This window comes from Sphaeramia orbicularis, chromosome 15 (assembly GCF_902148855.1).
Source record: "Sphaeramia orbicularis chromosome 15, fSphaOr1.1, whole genome shotgun sequence".
Classification (NCBI taxonomy): Eukaryota; Metazoa; Chordata; class Actinopteri; order Kurtiformes; family Apogonidae; genus Sphaeramia; species Sphaeramia orbicularis.
The window spans coordinates 28,598,151-28,621,832 of NC_043971.1; the positions used below are offsets into that span (position 1 = coordinate 28,598,151).

The 23,682-nt window shown below is 39.2% G+C and overlaps 1 protein-coding gene across 2 annotated transcripts in view; it reads left to right on the top strand.

Moving 5' to 3' along the window:
* Positions 1–23,682, top strand: part of lrpprc (leucine-rich pentatricopeptide repeat containing) — a 67,850-nt gene that overhangs the window by 35,112 nt on the left and 9,056 nt on the right. For both annotated transcript variants that reach the window (XM_030156132.1, XM_030156133.1), the window contains exons 25-34: positions 1,616–1,722; positions 5,941–6,009; positions 6,105–6,195; positions 8,166–8,308; positions 10,233–10,356; positions 11,374–11,500; positions 15,666–15,754; positions 15,840–16,044; positions 18,486–18,613; positions 18,729–18,844. In XM_030156132.1, the coding sequence (XP_030011992.1) occupies positions 1,616–1,722; positions 5,941–6,009; positions 6,105–6,195; positions 8,166–8,308; positions 10,233–10,356; positions 11,374–11,500; positions 15,666–15,754; positions 15,840–16,044; positions 18,486–18,613; positions 18,729–18,844 (1,199 nt within the window). The remainder of the gene's footprint in view (positions 1–1,615; positions 1,723–5,940; positions 6,010–6,104; positions 6,196–8,165; positions 8,309–10,232; positions 10,357–11,373; positions 11,501–15,665; positions 15,755–15,839; positions 16,045–18,485; positions 18,614–18,728; positions 18,845–23,682) is intronic.

Here is a 23,682-nt window from a genome sequence, read left to right on the forward strand (position 1 = left end):
GAAGCTATGAAGCTTCAGAGTTTGCTACTTTGAATAAAAAATAATTGCCACCCAAATGTTTCGAGTCATTGCAGTGGTCATACAATTGATTGACAATCGTCCATTTGTCTATAATGACATAAATTAATAAATTTTGCGCAGAAAATAATCCCACGACCAGAATTTCCACAGCTCTTTATTGAACCATACTTGATATTTCTGACCTTTGTTATTTGGAGAGAATGGGAAAAGAGAGTGTAAAGTGCTGCTGCAGTGTTTGCATTAAACGGGAATGTAACAAGCGCCAACCATTCTAAGAGTGCATAAGAGGGCCAAAGAGTTCCAGAGGTTCATGCCAGAGTCACACTGAAGCACGTCAGCTGATTGCATTTTGAACAGTTTCTGTGTAATCTTGACAGCAGTGTGGTTAAAAAAAAAAGGTGAAGTTCAACGTGCCACTGTGGCAAGTGGCTCTGGAGTGCATCGAGGTTGAATCCATGCAGTTGAGCACCTCTCCACCTTCTGTCCTTTTCACCCACTCCCACATCCGCCCTGCAGTTGCATCCTCCTCTATGACCCCCCCCTCCCTCCCCAAAGGTCATAGACTCGCAAAAAAGAAAATGACTTTCACTACAACTGCTTGACAAAGGCCAAGATCTAAACCAGTGCCGACCAGTGGATCTTGAAATAACAAATTATTCTGTATCCCACTCCCCTTTACAGTGGGAAAGAGGGATGGCATACAACAGAAATCTTAAGACACTTGACCTGGTGGTACTGTTAGCACACGCTGAGTGCTGCAGCCTCTGGCAACATGATGTACCCCGTTTTGCACCCATGTTGTTGCAGTTTATGGATGGTATAAAAAAAAAAAAGCAGCCTCTGAAATGAAAGCAGAAATGAAATCATCAAACATCCACACTCCCGGCAGACTCTCCTTCAATGAACTAGAGCACACTAAAAGCAGGTCAGAGGAATTTGACTCACATCTTTGACTTTGATTTGAGTTCAAGCATCAACAGAGACATGAAAAGTCGACTTATGCGCAGGTTCTGGCAGCTGCTGAACTCCTCTAAAACCAGAGGCCATACTTTTAGCCTGCTTTTAACCTTGATGTTTCTATTATGAGGGAGACTACAGGAACCTGGAGCGTGGAAGAGCAAAAGTTAATCTGCCAACTCTCTATCAAAACTTTAAAGTAGAATTGGTTCATTATGTGGAGATTTATTATTTCATCTATTTGGATCCTGCTGAAGTCCAAAGTAGGACAGAGTAAATTTGCCCCCTCCCTGATTATGCAGGTCCATTTGGATGACTGGAAGTTTGCATTTAGTGTGTATGTGCTACTGCGGCACCTGTCTCGAAGCTGCAGTCCAGAGATAGTGTGTAACGCTGAGCTGAGCGCTTTAGCAAGTTTACCGGCAGAGCTTAGGCTTCCGTTCGGGACTTGTGCTTGTTTGAGAGCAGACTTGATATAGCTGCTTTGTGTTTGGGACATTGTGCCAAAGAAGGGAATCAGGGGGAGGGATGAAGTGTGTGTTGTGTTTGTTCACCTTGCATGCATTATTTTGTGACCTCTCTTTTGCTCTATTTCCCTTTCTGTCTCTTTCTTTTTTTTTTCTCTCTCCCTCTTTAGCTATGGATGTTGTGAGTCAGGAGCGTGGAGAGATGACCATGCTGTATGATCTGTTCTTCGCCTTTTTGCAGACAGGTCGCTACCGTGAGGCTCGCAAGATTATTGAGGTAAATGCACATCCCACAACATCCTGAGACAAACAACCGATCACTCACATTCACTCCTATGGGCAATTTAGATAAACCAATTAACCTATTAAAGCATGCCTTTGGATGGTGGGAGGAAGCCGGAGTACCCGGAGAGAACCCACACAAACACAGGGAGAACATGAAAACTCCACACAGAAAGTTTATCTACATCACTATTCCGATACATCAGACCATTCAGATCAAGAGAATTGTGACTGTGAAGGCTATTGCATCTGTTAGAAATGGCATTTAAGTCCAAACAAGGATGATAACTGGAGAGCTTGCTGTTCACTCTTCATCCCTGTGACACACACTCTGTTATTATAGCTCATCTGACCTGAATATTTTCTGAACATTTGTATCTTTGTCATCTTAAGTCCTCATATAAACCCTGCAGATTAGTGCGAGGAAAAAGAGAGGCAAGTCGGGCAGATAAGAAGTGATTTTACCGATGATGACACTGACCAGCAGAGACTGGATAGCAGGACAGAGAGATTGATGAATAAACGGATAGAGGGATGAGCCGGACATCAGGGCAAAGGAAACAAGGCCATTATGTTGTCTGATCAGGATGATAACAAAACTGAGGGGAAAAAATACTACAACTCCCTCACTTTCTCCATCTCCTCATGTCCTGGCGTCCACTAAAAGAGGGATTTGTCCCTCTTGAGCATTACCAAACCCTCTTAAATATTACAACATGTTATTGTGTGCCTCTCATTCCATTCCTGCTAGATTGTGTGACTGTTATCCTACTTATGCCAGCGGCGTGTGAGGTTGGTAAGGCTTTCTAAAAGGACTGCAGACCTACATGCTGTTCTTGGTGTCAAAGGAAAATGGACAGGAAAAAAATTCAGCTGCATCCTGTATTTTTTTGGCTTTTAGTTTTAAGGGATGACGGGTTTCTTAAGAAACATTTACACCTGTTGATTAAATAAAAAGTCACTTGAGGTGGCATCATACAGTACTGTGCAAAAGTCTTGTTTTTTTTTTTTTTTTTGCAAGGTTGAAATCACCATACATATTTATTTCTCATTCTCTTTTCTTCAGATACAACAAGAAAATACATTAAATATGTGCACAGCCTTAAAAGACACAGATCAAACTGAGCTACATGGGTTCTAAAGGGTAAAGTCACTATTTAGTGTGACCCCATGACAAGAAGCATCTGACATGTTTAAATGAAACCTGGTATAAAGCATCAGAAAATTAATGCAATAAATCTAATATTGTCTGAACTAAAGTTTTAAAGACATGTTAAGAACAAAGGGAGATTAGTCTAAATACAACCACTATGGTTTATACAAGCTGGTTTATTCCTTGAAGCTTTCGTTTTCCCTTCTGTACATACTTCACATATATCCAGATTGTATCTTAATACAGAGACGGAGAAATGCATATGTGTGGTAATTATAACTTGACTAAACCAATAAACCTAATGTTGACCTAGGACTATTGCACAGGACTGCTTATTTAAATTAAAAATCATGTATCTGTTATGTTGATAATTTCTACTTTTATTTGTTGAAAAAGAGTTAATCAAAGGTTTTTCTAATCTAAAGTGCTAAAGTTTAACTCAATTCAATTTTATGTATGTAGCGCCAGTTAAAATGTATGGTTATTTCAAGACACTTAACAAATTCAGGCTAAATACTATACAGAGAGGAAAAAAACAGCAAACTTCTTTTACTTTTCCACGTAAGGTGTGATTTGCCTCAACCAGCTTGGGTTACAGGGAGCAGGAAAGAAAAGAAAAGAAAAGGTTAAAAGAGAGCAATAAACAACACCAACACAAGAAAACGCAGTCAAACACAGGGCATGTCTGTCCATTTAAAGCCACAAAAGATTACTTAAATGTCTTAATAATTATCGTATGAACAAGACATGGCATTTGCATCCCCTTTCCAGTTGGAGGTCTCTCACCACACTTTGAGATAATTTATCTTTATGGATTTGAAACTACATAAATGACAAAGTGTCACAGTTAAACTTCCTCTGAACTTGCTTGATGCAGGATATAGCTACAATAGATAGACCTTTCTATCACTCAAATATACCCACACACACACACACACACACACACATACACACAAATACTTTTTCTGTGAGGGCGTCAAGTGGTAGTCCAGAGTGGTGTCTCTCTTTAGGCTGTGTTTGGTATAATTGGCAGCTGATTAATCACAGCTAATTAAATGTAATGATAGAGAAAGGTGGCCAATTTTGTGCTAAATGGTCATGGTTAGGTAGAGGATTGTCAGGTGGCCGGGCCTATTATTGCAGCATGTGTGTGTGTGCGATGGTCAAGGTTAGGTAGTATTGCTATAGAGTGGTGAGCCATTATGTGTTTTGCTGTTAGGGAGAGGGGTTGCAGGGGTGTGTGTGTGTACGCTAAAGTGGCCAGGTGATTAGTGGAATTAGAACATTAGGAATTGAGATGGAGAGGGTTTGTTAAGTGGAGGTGAGAAGGGGTCTTTTTTTTATCTTTTCCATTTTGTATATACGCAAGTATGGACCTGTAAGGCCACATAAGACTGTTAGTCGAAACAATGTACTGTAATACACTGAGAGCGGATCATCTGACCTGGTTGTCCTTTTTCCATTATCTCTTTGTGAAAGCGAGAGTGTGCTTATATTTGTTTGTACTTTGTCTCTTTTATCCACAGGCGCACGTGTACATTAATGTGCTTTCGTGTTTCTGTCTATTGTGTTTTTTCCTCAGATTAGGGAGATTTGCATTGAATTGAAAGATGTACATGCATGTGTGTTTGAGACTCGGAGCTTTGAGCCTGCAAGACTTTACCAAGTAAATAGAATCAGAGGCAAAAGATGGAGCACTTGCACTGGGCCTTAGTCTCTAAGAAGATTAGACAGACTGAGCGAGAGTGAGTGCAACACATTTTAATTTGTCCCTTTGGCTGGTTGGGTAATAACATAATGCCTTTGCCTGGGACAGATAGAGGGATGGATGGAGAGGCAGGGGGAAAAGACGAGGAGAAGCTGCTGAGATTTGGAGGGAGAGCGAGGGATTGAGAGGAGTGGGGATTGAAGGAGAAGGAGGATGACGGTTGGCGAGGGATTGTCAAAGAAAAAGACGTGGCAGGTCTTTTCCTGACTCCCCCTTCCTCTTAAGGTATGATGGGCTCCCATCAAAGAGGCCAACGGGGATTGAGCGCTTTTGATCCCCGTTCAGATTAACTTCCTGGCAGATCGCTCTCTTTTTTTTTTTCTTTTTTTTTTCCCCCTCAGATTAACAGACAGAGAGGGATGTGAGATTTCTCAATCCTAGTCTTATTCAGATTGTATCAAAGCCCCAAGAGACAGATGAAATCCTGATCACTGTTTTTCCATGATAATAATCATCTAGTCAGTCCACTATCAAACTAAATCTTTGCTACACCAGCCCACACACCAATCTATGTCAGCCTTCATTTGACATGAAAGCCCACACTCGGTGGATCTATGAACGTATCACTGGTGTCCTAAAAGTGCTGCAGATTTCTCAAAAACGTAAGCCCATTCACAGCTGTTGGAGTGGAGTATGTACACTCATACATGTTTTATGTTTTAACTCGAGCGTTTGAGTGACCATCCCAGCACCGAGGAAGTCCACATCTTAACCACAGTTACATCATCAGAGCTAATGGAAATATTCTGCAAGAAAAAGAGTATAATAAAATGATAGCTTCTTCAAAACTAATCGTGCATGCAGGATTTCTCTACCTTTCCCATTATGTCATTTAATAACACATCTGCTAGGGTGATGAAAATGTGCTGAATGTAACATACGTTAGGTTCTGGGATTTAGAAACTCTATTTTCTGCACGTTCACGTCTGGTTTTTAGTGGCTCAGTACCAGTGACAGTAAAAAAACAAAAAAAACAACGAACAGTTGATTTATATGTAGGAATTAAATCCATAGACGTCAACTAATGGCTGTATTCTAAAAGTTCTTTTGGCAGAATTGGTTATTGCATATTGCATGTACTAAATATTTAATATATACTTTATTGATGTCCAGATTGATGTAATGTCGTGGTTGTATACAGCAGCTTAAGTCGTGTTATTTTTCTTAAGCCTTGCACTGGGTTGGAAGACCATTCAGCAAAACAGTTCCACATGCACTGAAAACATTTGCACCTTGGAGTAGTTCAGTGTCATGTGTTAATGCTAAAATTCCTTGTGTTTTTATCTGTGCAGACCCCTGGGCTGAGGGCAAGGCCTGGACGCCTACACTGGTATGCAGAGAAATGCATCGCCCACAACCAGGTAACACACACACACACCAGCTTAACTGATCAAACCTGAGATGAAAGGAGGGAAATGAAGTGAAATGACAAAAAGTCTTGTATTTGTGAGAACAGATGGAGACCTTGGAGCATATGGTGGACATGACGGCCAAGCTGTTTGAGTGCGACAGAGATGAGATGTACAGTTACATGCTCCGGTTATGCAGTAAGTTACTTTTACAGTAAAGCTTGATGCTTATTTTTTGCCATGGATATACTTAATTCTCATTTGGTTCAGAATATTATTGGGATTTATGATTGGAGTTTGAATTGACTTTATTAGGGCTGCAAATAAAGATCCCTTTCATTGTTGATTAATCTGATGTGTTTGGTCAAAAAATGGCAGAAAATTGTGAAATTTACTCGAAGTTTTCAAATGTCAGACATTCAGTTTACTTTCACAGGGAGGAAATATGATAGTATGATTAACCCATAAAGACCCAGTGCTATTTTATGGCTGTCCCAAAATATATTTCTTTCTATATTTAACTTTTCTTCAGTGATTTATCACCATTTATTATGACATTTTTCCTCTGTATTTTGTGTTTTTTCAGTGGACGTCAGGTATATTCCTATATTTAATTTGTTAATCATGTGGATGTTCATAAAAACTCAGATTAAAATTGACAGTTAATGTGTCAGAAACAGAGAAAACTGAAGAAAAAGTGACTTTCTCAGCAAAATATATGACTAACTTAACATTAACCAAGTGTCTCCATCCACTGTCACTGATCCAACTTCATGGGTTTTACTGGTGAATCAATGGTGTAGAAGATGACAGTGTTTCCACGTACACTACAGAGCCTGTAGCCAAATGGGTCATATCTGATGACCATGAAAAGATGAATAACTGTATTTTACACCAATTATTTACATTGATTACATTGTATTAAATATTTTACATTAGTAGATGGTTTTGGTCGTTGGTGGCTGTTTGGGTCTTTATGGGTTAACTTTGTAGCTGACCAGTATTTGGCTACTGATGAAATGTTGCATCTTGCATTTGATTGATTATTAGGGAAAATGTAAAGATTACTGATTATTCTAACATGTGTGGGGTTTTTTTCTCCTACACAGAGAACCAAAAATTACAGAAGCTTAAAAAAGATGGCGACTTTCATTTCATATTTGCTCAGTTCAGGTCACTGAATCCAAAATATCACACACACTGGATGTTTTAAAGTGAAGCCTTTGTGTTTATATAAGTACAATTGTATGAAGGAAGGCAAGGGCAATGCTGAGAATAAAGTTGTAATTTTTCCAGAAATATTATGAGAATGAAGTCATAAGATGAAAAAAAAATCATGTCACAGGAATAAAGTTGTACATTTTTAAGAAAAGTCATATTTTTAACAATAAAAGTACAATCTTCACTATGACTTGCCAAACCACTGAAGTTCAATCTGTGAATCTGTGAAAAGAAAGCAACAGACTCTGTTACCGCCCCTTTTGTTTTGAGTCTGTTTCAGTACAATTCTGGACTTCATTCTTGTCATGTTCTTACTTTTATCACCAAACCGTATGTCTTTGATCTGGTAATATTGTGGCTTTTCAGTGTGGCCCGAATCCTCCTTCATACAACTGTGATTTGATTAATTATGCAGCTCTAAGAAGAAAGTTTGAAGACTGAAGAAAACCACCAAAGAGAACACAATGTCCTAATGAGTGGATCATGTAATAGATATGTTTGTATATTCTACATAGACAAGATTTTTACATCTAAAGTATATTAACTTCATGACCTTCCTTCTAAACTGTGTCTCCTCTGCTGTCACGACCTCCCATCTCGAAATGTGCGATTGTAAATGTACAACATTCTTGACCCTGTGTGTGTGTATGTGTGAAGAGCAGACACCAGTTTTGATTGAAGTGTTAAAGCTGATTGTCAACCCATTAGCCCCACACATACACACTGTAACGCATACACACATGTCACTAGTTGGTGCGTTTCCTAAATTACAGCATAGTTGAGGGTCAGTCAGTTGATCAGATTAGTGCTTTGATTGCCCCCTCTCAGCATGAAGCGCTTCGTCAGATATTACCTGCTGCTGCTGAGTGGTGGGCTACAACCACTATGGACCACCACGTTTTTTTCCACAACACATTACATAAGAATCCTGTTTTTCCCTTTGATAGAGGAGACCAACAACTGGAAGAAAGCTGATGCATTGTGGACGAAGATGCAGGAGGAGAACATCATTCCCAGAGAGAGGACCCTGCGACTGTTGGCAGACATCCTGAGGAGTAATGGCCAGGAGGTGCCCTTTGAGGTGCCTGAGGTAAACCTGCCACTAGACAATATGAACATCTCTTCAACACTCATTAGGATTATCCATTATTCAGAGGAATAACTGCCTGGAGGATAGGGGATAAGAAAATGAAAGAGGCCAGGAGGAGTGCCCTAAAAACGCCCCAAGGTCAAACACACCATCATGCATCACTAATGTTTAAACGCACGTTACAGAGGAAGGTGTCATACGTTTCATACCTGAAACCTTTGGATGAAATGCAGCATAAACTAATCTGTTTAAGTGTATTTTCAAATAATTGTCTGCTTTCATCTGATGAGAATCTTTATGAGTTGAAATCTTCCTGTTTGGAGAGTTATTGTTTTGAAATGATCGTTAGTTGGCTTTGTTTAGATTGTTCACATTGGCTTTAATTGTATCCCAGATTTCATTAGTTATTTCGATGTATAATTTACTTTATTTTGTTTTACTATTAGTATTGTTTTTTAAGTACAGTATTTTTAGGGAAGCCTTTATTTGTACATCAGCTATAAAAAGGTAGGATAAAAGTGGATGACGTGAGTTACAAAGCCATTCTTTATTTAATCCATAATAAACCATTTGATTCTTGGGAACCATTTTCTTTCAGGGGAAAACAAAAACTAAGCTCATTTCACATGAAATCATATCTTATTGTGTTGTTACATAGTTCATTGTCATTATTTGTTTTCATTTGAGTAAATACATTCTATCTGCTGCGAGTTTTAGTGTTTGTCTGACTTTGCATTGACTCTAACAGAATAGAATATCTGTATTGTCATTGTAATGAGTACAATGAAATTAAAACAAATAACCCTGCTTATTTGGAAATATTAGCTTTAACAAAACATATTTTGCAGACACATTGATTTGTGATTGGTGATGAAAATGATCAGAACATGTCACTGTTCACTCCTGTTTCCTCCTGATATTACGGCAGTGTTGATGATCACTGTATCCAGATGTAAGCTGATGCTTCAGACTGTCTTTTAATAATTCAACATCATTGAGTTATTTTAATACTGGTAACACTACCGTAGATTTTTTTTTTTTCTTGGTCTTTGCTTAATGAATACTGACCCCAACCTCTGACCACAGAACACAACCTCAAGAATCATCTTTGTCAGCATCTCTATGTGTGCCCCCCTTCGTCCCCTCACTTAAGCCCCTGTTCATTACATGCAGAGGAAACAGGATTGAAGGTCTGATCTGAAGTGTGGTCAATCAGACTGGCTGCCTGATGAAAGGAATTACAGCTTGATCTGTCTGTAAATCTGTAATGCTAGACTAATTTAACCAGCAGCTAAATGCCACCATATGGGCACCCCTGGATTCATAGTTTTTGTGTGTGAGTGTGTGCATGCTTAGCTCTATGTTGACTGTAAATTAAACCAAGTGGGCAGAATAGGAGGAAATTTTTCGAAAAGTGAATGCAATACAGAGTGAGCGGGGGTTTACTTTAAATAAAATCCTGTTTTACTCTGTTATTCAACTGCTTTTCTCACTCAGCTTTGCTTTACACCCGTACTCGGGTAGCCTGAAGCATGACGAGACAAGAGGTGATTGCTGTTGCCTCGAGCGTTGAACTTGGTGACCCTTGGGGCTCTCGACTTGACACCCCTGCTCTGAGACACACACACTCTCTAACACGCACACTTTTCCCCTGCCCCTGGGGTGCCAGACCTAATTTGCCCCTAGCCAATACAGCTTAACCCCCTCCCCTCACTGCTACATGGGTGACTGCGCATTAAGAGACCCTGGCCTGCATGCTCGGCATTATTGCACTGTCATACGCAAACACACACACCAGCTTCTTGCCTGAATACATCTGAACATGTGTGGAGGCTTGTAAAAGGCATGAACACTGGCTATGTTTTGATAGAAACTTCCAATTTTGATTTCATCTGTGTTTCCCCTCTGCATGTGTTCTTTACAGTCATGGTATGAACAAGCTGCAGCTCCACAGCAGGTCAAGTCAACACCGACCCCCGCGACCTCTGAAGATGGTCCAGATTACCACATCCGTGTTCTGGCACTGTGCAAAAGGGGCAAAGCCAAAGGTAAGCAGCTGGAGGTCGTGGTATTTTTGTCTCATACAACGCCACACTCGAGCTATCTTAGGTCAGTTAAGTTCAACTTAAATACCACTACCAATGATTTCCTACTAGATGTATGTGAAGCAGCCACCAGTGTCATCATCAGACTCGCCTCATTGTGATGCAGTGTGATTCAGCGCAACATAATGCATTACAAAAGACTGGGATGCTATGCACTTGAATATCATATACAGTATTTTTTTGGTTCTTCTAAAGTAAACAAATTTACAAACTAGTGAACAGAATCAAGTGCCATTTTTACTTAATATTTCTTTGTAACACAACTCATTTTTGCAGTTTCTGTGATTTCCTTTTTGCAAGTCCTTTATCACCAAAAAATCTCAAGACTATAGAACAGGGGTCACCAATCCTGGTCCTTGAGGGCTGGTATCTTGCATGTTTTATATATTTCCCTCTTCCCGCACACCTGACAGTCGTTATCAGGATTCTGCAGAGCTTGATAATAGGCTTGTCATTTGAATCAGGCATGTTGGAAGAGGGAAATACCTAAAACATGCAGGATACCGGCCCTCGAGGACTAGGATTGGTGACCCCTGCTATGGAACATATAACCAAGCCAATATTTAAGCCAGTCCATCCGTTTTGGTCTAAATGCACCTTGGTTTCAGTAGCAGCTTAAAGCGTTGTTTATAGAATTGCTGACTGACAGATGGGGAGATAAGAGGTTATTAGAGGAGGTAAATTGCCACTTATTATTGACTGGATTTCTAAGTAATAAATGGAACATAACAGTTATAGCCAATGCGTCTTGGTTTAAGCCCATTTTGTTTTATATGCACACTTTTTTAAACCAACTTTAACCAATTGCATCATGAGCTAAAACACTGTAACATGAATGTGGACCTTCTACCCCAATTTTATATGAATAATAATACTGTCATCTGCACAGAAAGGAAAAAAATATGCATGAAGTCACACTTTGCATTTATTTTGTTCTTGCCATCTTTGACGTCTCTGTAGAGGCCTATGAGATGGTGAAGGGAGCTGATGAAAAGGGTCTGGTGTTCGGCCCCGCCTCTTATGACCACCTGATCCGCGCTCTGTTGGCTGAGGGGTCGATGGATGACGCCATGGCTCTCAAAGACATGTGAGTGTTTTATTCTGTAACTATCAAAACTCTATGAAACTAAATGGAAAGAAACAAAGACTCAGGCTATATGTTCTTTTTCATGTGTGTACATTATATTAAATAATTTCAACAATATTCACAAATTCACACAAATACTTAATTTTATTCAGCCTGTTTTATTTGTTCCCCTGTGATTCTGTCTATGGAGAAACTGACAAGTGTAAATCAGTCATTGTCACCTTGCAACAGTAATATTTTGGTCTGAATAGATTTTTTGTGTTTGCATATAATTTTGCAACATAATAAACCAGTAGCAGAATTAATTTATTGGTATAGTTTAATGTACCATTAAATACGTTGACTCATCTGATAAACTAGCATTTAACATTGCATTAGCTTGTGTTATCTTAGTTTCTATAGCATAGTGTGAATATATGCCACAACACTTAGAGTAAAGCTTAAACCCATTTCCTCATCTGCCTGAGTCATTTCGTATTAATTTTAATCATCAGAGGAGAAAAAATATCTGCACCACAAAAGTTAGACTTTTATTGTAACGTGAAGTTTATACCATAATTTCACTCTATTCTGTTTTTTTTTTGTTTTGTTTTGTTTTCCTTATGAGACTTTTATCCAGCAAAAGGAAATACAAACACACGTGTATCGTAGTTCTTTGATTTTCAACTCCCATGATTCCACTTTACTTCAAAGTGGCATCTTCTGTTGTACACTGTTTAATTGCATATTGTGTTTTTAGTAGTAAATCGAACAATCCATTTTTGTATATTTTATTCCGAGGTGTTGTGAATCAGAGCAGTTAATCCATTTGGATGTGTTAAAAGTCTCACCCTTAGGGCAGAGGCCATAAGAAGTCTTGATAGTGAGCATTACAAACAGACAAATGCAACATGTAGTGTAGTTAAGGCCATGTCACTTTCCCTGTCCTCTCAGTGTGTGGCACAGGGTCACCTCAGGCTAAAACTGCATCTCCTCAAAGACACGAGGATTATACGCTGATTGTGTACTAACACACGACGCCCTGCTGGATGTGAACACTGATTCTTACTAAGCCCCAAGACACACACTCTCACACACACACACACATCCTCACATGTGAAGATTAATTTTGGTTTTTCAGAGAAGCGGTTGACTTTGTGCAAAAACATCAATCTTCTTCCAATTAGTAATGTATCATATGCTGTTGTGTTGTGAGGCCATATCAGGGCTCCAGCCTGGAGACAAATAGAAAGACAGTGGTATTAAAGATCTGAGCTTAGTGCAGCACTGATCTTCTCTGCTCTGTTTGTCTTTTTAGGTAATCTCCTCCTTTTCCTTTTTCTTTATCTCCTTTTGTCCCCGTCTGTGCATCACTTTCTTTGTGCTGTGAAAACACTGAAGCTTAGAGAACAAAGATGAGAACCTAATGATGTAATGATATGATGCGCTGAGAGAAAAGATGCAGTTACTAATTTGTAAGGAAGGGGGAAAACATGTAAAACCATCTATTACACTATCAGTCCTTTGCCTGTTTTTGTCTCTACACGGCTCACCCTCTTATGTTATGCGAAATAATCGTATCAATTTTAGACGCCGTGTTTCAACAAGAGCAATGCAACGCAAGCGATAACCCATCTCCAGTCTCTGTTTGAATTGGTTTATGGCATCCCTGCCTGGATAAAAGCTTAGTTTATCTGCACTCTAAATGAGAAGTGAAATGAGCTGAGAGGAGACTCGGCGAAAGATGGAAATGTGGACGAGTGGAAGAAGATAAAAAGATCTAAATGGGAAAAGAGTGGCGAACGAGAGGAGGAGGGGTAGATTTAATCATGTACGAGGTTAATGAAGACGCTATAGGCATTAATTCAGCACATGAGGGAGGGTGTGTGTTTGTTTTTGGGGTAATCTGAACAGAATTGAGCAGCGGGGCGCTTATGGTGAGATTAAGGGATTGTGAGAGAGTGATGATGAGAGAGGAAGAGGTGGATGCTGGATTCATTGGCTAAAGCACAATAACCCTAGAAGGAGGAAATGACAGAGAGCTGCAGAGTGTGTGTGTTGAGCAAAGGTGAGTGAGAGAGAGCCTCTAGAGATTTTCTTTCACCCGATAAGAATAATTCTGACCCCCACACCCCCACCGCTCGGTCTCCACGGCAATCCTCCGGCGACCCTGTTACTGCTACAATCTCTGCCTTGACCCTGTCACAGCAGCTCCTCGATGCCGCTTGGCCTGGTGTCGCCGTGGTGATAAGGATTGCCGGCCTGATGCTCAATTGAGCGGAAGGATTAATCTGGTTGCAGGGCTATAATAATAAATAGAAAAAGACGAGAGGCAGGCTTGATTGAGGTTTTAGTGGCAAAGAAATGAAAAGGAGGAAGGCTGAAAAGGACAGCAAATAGACGGCAGACGGAGTGAGGGAGGGAAAGTCGGGTGGAAGAAGTGATGAGCAGTTCCCGCAGGCCGCAAAACTGCAGCGTTCAGCCTGTCCCAGCGTCCCCCTCCCTGATAATACCCCTCACACATATCCAAATACACACATGCAGGGGCTCAGCAGGAAGAGCAGTCACATATATGGTGATTTCAATTAACTTTTTCATGTCTGTATTATTTTCAGGGTCAGAGCAGGCGCTTTACAAGAGGCTCAGACTCACCATCAATCAGATTTGTTCCCATTGTTTTGTCTGTTCTCTCTCTCAGCTCGTGTGTTTATCCGCCTTGTCTGAGAGGAGTGGGTTTTTTTTTTCTTAAAGTGATGTAGTGCAGCATCAGTTTAGTCACACACACGCCACAGACGCATTATCTCAGCCTTCAGATTTATGAAGATTTGAGTTTAATGGTGCAGTACAGTACCAGCTCTAACATTTAGACATTTCTGATCTAATATGTGCCATTCACTGCTGGCATTTAGTCACACGCTTTTGCTCCAGTCTTGGCTAAAAGTATGCATTCATTTATTGTAGAAAATGTTGTGTTTTAATTCTGCAAAGTCCAGATAATTAATCTAACAATAACAAATATAAGCCCTAACAAACCACATTTTCATTGAAACATTATATTATGTAAAAACACAACATTATGTAAAAACTTTCCAAAATACAATACATTTTCCCTTTGTTACCTAATCACACACATTTTGTCATAATAAGCAGCCTGAACACTACATATCATACATTTCCAAGCATTTTATGAGTTTCTACATATTGCTGTGACTATTACTAAGAACAGACATTGCACTTTTAGTAGCACTAGCAGTGACTTGTTGAAAAACTGGATCTTTCTGATAATATCTGCTAGAAAAGAAAGCAGGACCACCCCCCCAGGCTTTTGACATGAAATACCTATATTTGTAAAATAAATATGATTATTTAATAACTAATCTTATTACTGCTTTTCTATGGCTATTTTAGACATAAAAATGGATCAGGGATGCAGGTTTAATATAATATTGTGGAGTTTTTATTTAGCTAAATTGTTTAAAAGAAATTTTTAAGCTATTTACTGTGGTTAGTTACAGTTGTGGAAAAAATTATTAGACCATCAAAAGTAATCACAAACAATGGTTACGCAATCAATTACTAACTCCTGGGTGTATAATGTGACTAAAACAGACAGAAAAGAAAACATGGAATGCCTAAAATCACTGTTTTTGTCAGTGCAATGCCATGGATATTGATGTAAGAACTGAAGTGATTTTGGTTATTATCAAGAAAACCTTGGAAAATGGATAGATATCAGCTCTGAAATTGAACTCTTATGAGCTCTTTTTGTTGTTGTCATTATGTTTTTCCAAACAAATGTACCTTTAGTTGTACCAGGCATTAAAATGAACAAGAAACTGAAGGAAACATGGGTGGTCTAATATTTTTTTCCGTGACTGTATCACAAAATGCACTGTATTTTTACACTTATATCATAAAAAGTGCAACTTCAGTAATGTTTAGTAAGAAAAGTATCACAATATGTAAATATTTATTACAAAATATAAAGCGTACTGCATTAAAACTGTGTATCCCAATGTGGAGGTTATTGCATAATGAAGAGAAAACACATCACATTTTGTCCAGTTATTATGCTATGCTGTATTTTTCTGTGATGTGTGGGTAGAGTCCTACTTCAAATACTTGACAGAAAACAAAAAAAGTTCAGAATGAATGAAAAAAACCTTGTTCCCTCTGTCTGCTGTAGTGCTGGTTCTCATATTCCCGGTTTCAAAATGAGTGATACCGCCACCAACCTGCTCATCGTCACGCAGAGCAAGAAAGATCTGGTGACAGGTAAGAAAACACACACTCCTTTTATAGAATGGTCACCAATACTGTATGTTGATTACATACATTGACCTCTTGCACTTTGTTCCAGATGCTGTTCAGACGCTGAAGTCCATGCTGCAGGTGAACCATGTGCCATCCCAGCTGGCTATTACCAGACTGGTGCAGGCTCTGGGCAGGAAAGGCGACGTGTCGGGCATCGAGGATGTGCAGAAACTGATGAAGGGTCTCAGTACACCCCTTAACTTTTCCAGCATGCTGTTTATCAACAACATAGCCCTGGCGCACATCAAGAAGTAAGTCTGGATGCACACTAAGTGGGAAGATGTTTTTTTTTTCCATAATCATCAATAATATCAGTATTATTTTGACCCTCACTCCTCAGATTAAGTCAGGATTTTAGATGTTTGCGCCTTTCCAAATGTATTTCTAGATCTGATGTGATCACAAAACTGATATCAAATGTTTTTTCATCATTACAGAGAAGTTGCAGCTATGAAAATATTGTAAATTGGTAAAATATAAAGAATTCACAGTCCAGTGTTTCTATGGAACAACACAGATATTTAATGACATGCTTTGTACTATTATCAGGCAGACAATAACGTACAAGACCTGAGCTGACATGCACTTAAAGTAAAAGCCTATATAGCGAGTCATGCATCAAGTACAAATAGGAAACAGAAGCATAATAGGATTATTTATGATTCCTTTTAATGCGATAAAAACACCCATCCTCCACTGCGTTGTTGTCACTTCTCAAACAGCAGAGAACAAAATATAAAACACATTGTGCATCAAACTTTCATCGCGCTACTCGCCACATTAGCGCTGTCCCCCCAGCTCGAGCGACATCATCCCCGTGCAAACTCAGAGGGACAGTAGGAAGTGAAGAATAGCAAGACGGCCTCACGCCTGATTGGCCACTGTAGCGCGGGCCTGTCAGCTTGAACCTTGACCTCTGGGAGCCACACTCTGAACAGCTCTGACACGTGCGTCCCCAGTGTGCCTGAGTCAAGCTGACTGGTTAAGAGCCCGGGCGGAAAAGCAAGCAGGCTCGCAAAGCTGAGCGCCACATTTAGAGGGCCCCCGCTGAATTATTCAGACGGTCCCTTTCGCAACAATCAGCGTAGATATGTTCCTTCACCTCTGAGCGCACACACATATACATACACACAGACCCGCACACACTGGGTATGTTAAATATTCATCACAAGTGGCGACGGTGGGGGGGAAGCGGGGAACAGAGAAGGGACCTAAAGTGTTAGTAGTGAGATCAGGTTGCCAGATTGAGTTGTTTGAGGTTTTTGTGTCGCCTTTGTTTGATTACGCATTGTCAGCAGGAAAAACACACAGTACGAGTCTAACTGTCACATAGTGGAATAATCAGTACATGACACAGGAACAGTTCAGATCACATTTGTTTAATTTCCAAAGGGGAGTGTCACTCAGTCTTGGAAGCAGAGGATAGTTATTTATCCACTTTGTCAGATGAATGATTTAGCGTTCTTATATTATCAGGTAACAACTGAAGCTGTATCTTTCAATACAATACCGTCATGATACTATGATTTTTATGATGTAATCATCAGTGATACATTATGATGTCTGTGTAACTGTAGAGGAAAAAACATCCCAAAAATGGAAAAAAGCAGCAATGTGTATTTATTCACCACAATGACGGGTTGGTTTCATCAGACAATGAACGAAAAAGTGCAGTCTTGATCTAGAACCTCTGGAACACACCGACTGTAACTTCTATGTACCTGTGTTCCACTGGTTTTAATAAAAATGTAGGTAATGTAGGTCATTGTCAAAGCTGGAGCGACTCAGAACAAGGAGAAAGAGAGTTATGATGGTGACACGTCTATCTTTTGTATTTTCATTACCTGATAATTTAACAGTTTTACAACAAACGGAGACTTTCTTAGTTTATACAGTTATCTTTCAAACTGCACAAATATCATAATAGAATAATTACCCTGCCCATTGAAGAGGAAGCAAGGGGTATTGTTTTTGGTTCGGTTTGTTTGTTTTTTACCACTCTAGCAGCAAAACTATTGGTTGAATTCCTACCAAACTGAGTTCATAGATTGCCAGTGACCCAGAATAGATCTGAATACATTTTGGGAAAAGTAGGACAAAGTTCCTGTTTTTTATGAATTTTTAAAATCTTTTTTATTTTTACCCTTTACTTATAATGGGGAAAATTTCAAATGTCTGTAGCAGCAAAACTATAGGTTGAATTCATACCAAATTGGGTTTATAGTTTGCCAGTGACCAGAATAAATGTGGTTACATTTTGGGAAAAGTAGGTCAAAGTTAAAATTTTTTTGACCTTTTAAAATCTTTTTTTTTCTCCCCTTTTCTTATAATAGGCGAAATTTCAAATGTCTATAAATACATCAATTTTGTTTCAATTTACTTCCAACTTGGCACATATATAGAGGCAATTGATATGCTGATATCACCACAAGCATAGACATGATGACATCAGCTGGATCGATGCCAAAATAAGCTACAATACATGTGATGGGCGGGGTTTGTTGTGCCTGGCACCACTTGTTAAAATGTAATTAAAAAAAAAAAAAAGACCTGTCCTTCACCATTGACTGCAGTACAAGGTCCCACAGGGCATGACCAGACAGGACAGGACTTCAGCTTTTTTATTAGTCGATAATTCTGCTTATTCGAAGTGCAAAACCTTGTGACATCTCACACCTTTTACCTTCTTCAGTGATGACTTGGATTCTGCAGTGGAGCTGTTGGAGACCCTGTACACAAATCCAGATAACCATAGCGCCAGTATGTCCTTCGTCTTCAGAAAGATCTTGGAGAATGGCAATGACAAGGTGTTGGACAAATGTAAGCGAGAACACACTTAAGCTCTACTTCTACATGCACTAGTAAAAGCTTTGAACCGCCGGCAGTAAAAACCTCATGTAATTGTGAAACCTCTGACTAAATTATTGTGTTGCAGTCAGTGTTATGGCAGAGAGACTGGCCAACCACTTTGCCTGTTACAGACCAGCCTCAGACCTCTTCCTCCAGCTGCTGGATATGGACAAAGTGGAAGATGCCAAGTTTATGTTGGCGGTGAGTGTGTGTGTGTGTGTCCTGCACAGTTGTAAAGCAGACAGCCAAAGCATCATCTGAGGCATATGAAGAAATTCAGATCTGGAATAAACCACAGGATAGGAAGAAATTCAGAGGATTTCGAGGAGTTACATAAGAAATGGACAAATATGCAAAAAAATGCATACACACACAGTTTATTGCCTTGAATGAAATGAACTGAGCATTAGACATGCATTTAATTTCTCATATTTTAAAAGCCTTTGTGAATAAAAAAAATAGGTTTTAATTCATAGACAGACCCTATTATTGGGAAACTGGGTTGATTTTTAGAATTTCCACTGAGGTTCAACATTTTTTCTGTCCGCTTTAAATGCATTTTAATCTCCTCCTGCTCCATTTTTGCCCCGTTGCTCTTCCATTTGCACTCGTCCACATTTTAAGTCATTAAGGTAATTAAACTCACAAAAAAAAAAAAAAAACATCAACAGCTGAACTTTTTTGCCGATGATTTAGTCCATCACCGTTCCCTGATGCATTGGCCATGCAGTCACTCTTGCAAATGTTGACGATGTTTTTCTGACACATCCACTGACTTATTCATCCGGCCTCTTCGGATTTATGCCTTTATGTCATTTTATCCTGAGTAAATGCAGAAAAGCCTCAGCCCACATTCCACCAGTGAGTCTGGTGGTCTGAAATTGGCCTCCTGCTACTTCATTTATTTAACACAGTTCATACATTACAGCTCAATGACTTTGCATTGAGCCTAGGGATATGAATATGTAGACGTTAGATGGCTGAGAGACAGGAAGATGGATGGGATAACGGTGTAAGTGAAAAGAAAGATGTGGAAAAAAACCAGATTCGCATTAAAGCCATCGCTCTCTCTGTTTCTTCTCCTCATTAACGATTACTTCTCTCTCACTTGCTGAGTGATTATCCCACTCAGTCATTCAGTTGCATGTCTGAACAGAGTGCACACTAATGAAGACAGCCATATTACTTACCAGCCGCTCTGACGACACTTCATCACTATTTAAATATGAACTAAAGGAATTAGTGCTTTTCAGGTCATTGTACGGTTCGGTCACACGATTGTTACTGCTCTCATTTGCACAGACGGTTTTCTTTTTTTCCCTAAAACTTTTAAATTAAATATTATATTACTACAATCTGAGGAATTCCTCTCCGAATGTGTGGTTTCATTCAGATACATTCAACTGAACAAGAAGTGAAAGCAGCTGTATCTTCTGTTCTTTCTTTTATCATTTGTTTTTTTAAATTTATTTTTATTTTTTAATAAACACACAATCACAACAAAAGCCTTATTATAACAACGATGGTTCCCAAAAATTTGAAACTGATTGTCCCCTATGAACCCTTAAAAATAATGTCATGAATTGCCATAGAGCTACATTTTTACTGACGACACTACAATCAAAACCCTCTCTGGAAGTATATTTTATCCTTTTCTATATTTTACATTGTTACCTTACCCCCCTAAGGGGAGGCAAGGGGTATTGTTTTTGGTTCGGTTTGTTTGTTTGTTAATACTCTAACAGAAAAACTGCTGGGTGAATTCATACCATATTGGGTTTATAGATTGCCAGTGACCCAGAACAGATCTGATTACATTTTGGGAAAAGTAGGTCAAAGTTCAAATTTTTTATGAATTTCTAAAATCTTTTTTTTCTCCCACTTATCTATAATGGGTGAAATTTCAAATTTCTATAAAAACATCAATTTTGTTTCAATTTACTTCAAACTTGGCACATATATAGAAGCAACTGATATGCTGACATTACCACATGCATAGACATGATGACATCAGCTGGATCCATGCCAAAATAAGTCACAATAAATGCGAGGGGTGGGGTTTGTTGTGTTGCTTTATCTTGTTACATCTTTGGTGTGATTTTTTTTTGTCCCATCTTCTGTTACATCCGTCTCATCATGTATTTTTTGCCCTCTTTTGTATTTATTTCACATCTATCAACGCTCTTCGATTTTGATTAGAAAAATAAGGTAACACATCATATTATTGCTATATATTTTCCTTTTTTCAGTTGGCGACCCTACAGAAACAGCTTCACAACCTGTTTTTGTTCTCAACAGTTTGGGAAACAGATCTATGCAATCATCCAGTATTAGTGGTACAGTATGTAGGTGCTTTTTGTGCAGAAAACAGAAAAAAAAAACATATAAAAAGCTCAGAGCAAAGGTCCGTAGCAGTTATAATGTAAGTAATGTATAAAGATGAGACGATAATTAGTCAAGGACAATACTTTTAAGAGTTGAAGTCACTATGGAATTGGAAAGCTGAGATATAGAGTCCAAGCTGTTATCTTTCTATGTGTAGGATATTGACATTCCACACATTTACATGCTCAGAATGAGAGAAAACTTACTTGAAGCACAAACCTCTGCTTCGTTTAGTGCCCTGTGAACTTAACAGCCTGGGCTGTTTCTATAAGATGCACTTACCGGGTCAGTTAACAAGTTTTCTTTACCGTGAAGGTGTCGTCTCATTCTCACCAGAAATAAACAAGACGCCTGGGAGTGAAATGAAACACTGTAAATGAAATAAAGTGAGATCAGTGAGACTGTGGACAACACGTCTCCTCCTCGGTTCTCCTTGACATCTTGAGTGATGATCCCTCTCAATCTTTTAACATGGATGTGTGACTAGCATGCATGCTAATGAACAGATACATTACGGCTCTCCTCTTCATCACTATTTAAACACAGACTATGGGTTACATCCAGATTTAGTCTGTAATGTGCTGGAGACTTGATATGCATCCGTAGCTCAAGTAAAAACGTTTTTTAATATCTTTTTTTTAAATTTCAAAATGTCAGTTGAAGCTTCTTTCTAAAATAATCCAGTTAAGTAATTACTTTGTTGGCAAATGTTTTTGAGTCCTTGGCGGTATTGGGAAGTTTTAGTTAGATGAGAAACCACCTTTACTTGTAAATGGATTAGGGTAGGGGTGTCAAACATACAGCCCGCGGCCCGGCAAGAGTTCCATTCTGGTCCACAGGATGAATATGTGAAATGCAAAAATTACAATGAAGACGTTAACGGTTAAGAATATCAAAGTCATTTTAGTTCAGGGGCCACATACAGACCAATTTGATCTTAAATGGGTCAGACCACTAAAGTAATAACCCATAAATAATGACAACTCCAAATTCCAAAACTCCAAGATCCACTGCAATCTGTAATGCACATGCATAAATAAATTATAAGTTGAGTATAATAGTATTGTTAAATTGTTTTTCTGAAGAAATGTCAGGTTCATGTTACTTACATTTCTTTGTGAAAGGATAATTTGTAAATGTAAATGTTTTCATAATTTAATTAAATTTTTTGGACATTATTTTTAAGTTATTTTAATACACTGTTATTTTATTAGTTTAGGCTGTTTGTGGCCCCTGAACTAAAATGAGTTTGACATTAGAGTGTCTTCACTGTCACTGAAAATGTTAATACTCGTTCGTGGAAAAGATCCGAACAAATGTACTTGAAATGAAGTCGACAAACACCTCTCAGCAGCAAAGTCTTATCTTTAACTTGCTCATATTAGTTTTTACACTCCAAGTCTTATATTTCTATCTGCAGACTAATACCACGTGAGCAGAACCGTTGTTTTTACTCCTCTTCCTCACCGTGGCCCATCTTTGTCTCCGTGACTTCTCCCCGAAGCCTCGACTCCAGGGTCAGCGGTGGGTGGTGGTCCGATTCTTCCATGCCATTACAAGCGAAGCAGGACCAAAACTCTGAAAAGCTTTTAAGTAGACGAGGAGACAATAATGACGACAAACCTATCGAGAGAGAAGGAGGAGGGGATGTCGGGTTGAAGTTAGTCATTAAGACGTGAGCGGTGACGGAGGGAAGCAGCGAGGCGGGCGTTTTACAGACTTATCTACAACTGCTTATATCTGTGTGAGCTGAGACGGGGTCATTGAGGAAAAGGGGGGAACACTCCCTGGGCTGCTGGGGCTTTTAGTCGGTGTGTGAGAGGAGCAGAGGGGGCGCTGGGTCCCGCTGGTTCTGGTGTTGCCTTATGGGAGCGGTAGCAAAAAGAAGGCGAGAGAGAGAGTAAAGTTGAGTAAAGTGGCATAGTGTTGGTCTAATTGCCTGATTGTACTAAAGCCATTCTGCCGGTGAGTGACTCGGAGGGGAAGGAAGCTGTGTGTGTGTGTGTGTGTGTGTGTGTGTGTGTGTGTGTGTGTGTGTGTGTGTGTGTGTGTGTGTGTGTGTGTGTGTGTGTTACCGTGTTAAAAGCCTCTCAGGCCACTTGCTTTTAATTCTGTACGAGGTGGAGAAGGAGGGAAAACACGTTCGTTTACGACTGGCTAGTAATCGGACCTCATTGCCGTTCTCAGTCAGAAGCACATCAACTTTAATGCATTTCCTGAACACACACACATGAAACACTGCAGACACGTCAGAGTTATGTTCAGATGAAACCTGCAAAATGTTCTCTAGAAATACAACACGTTTCTAAAATTGCTCCCTTATAATACATATTTTCAAAGGTGCTCCGGTGCTAAATAATAAATACTATCTTAAACATTAGTGAGTTTTACATTTTAACACGTTTTAAGCCTCCAGGGTCTGTTATCACACCGGGTTGATCAGGTCACATGACCATTTCAAAGTGCTGTAACAAAAAAATTAGACAACACTGCTGTCGACTTCACTCGAAATTGCAGATTTGTAACTCTGTCCCAGTTTTTTCCCCGACATTAATAGATCACATAAAACTGCCATGACGATTTAATTTGATAGTACAAAAATATTAAATTCTGCCTTTATACGTTCATATTTGCCACTAATGGTTTACTTTTTC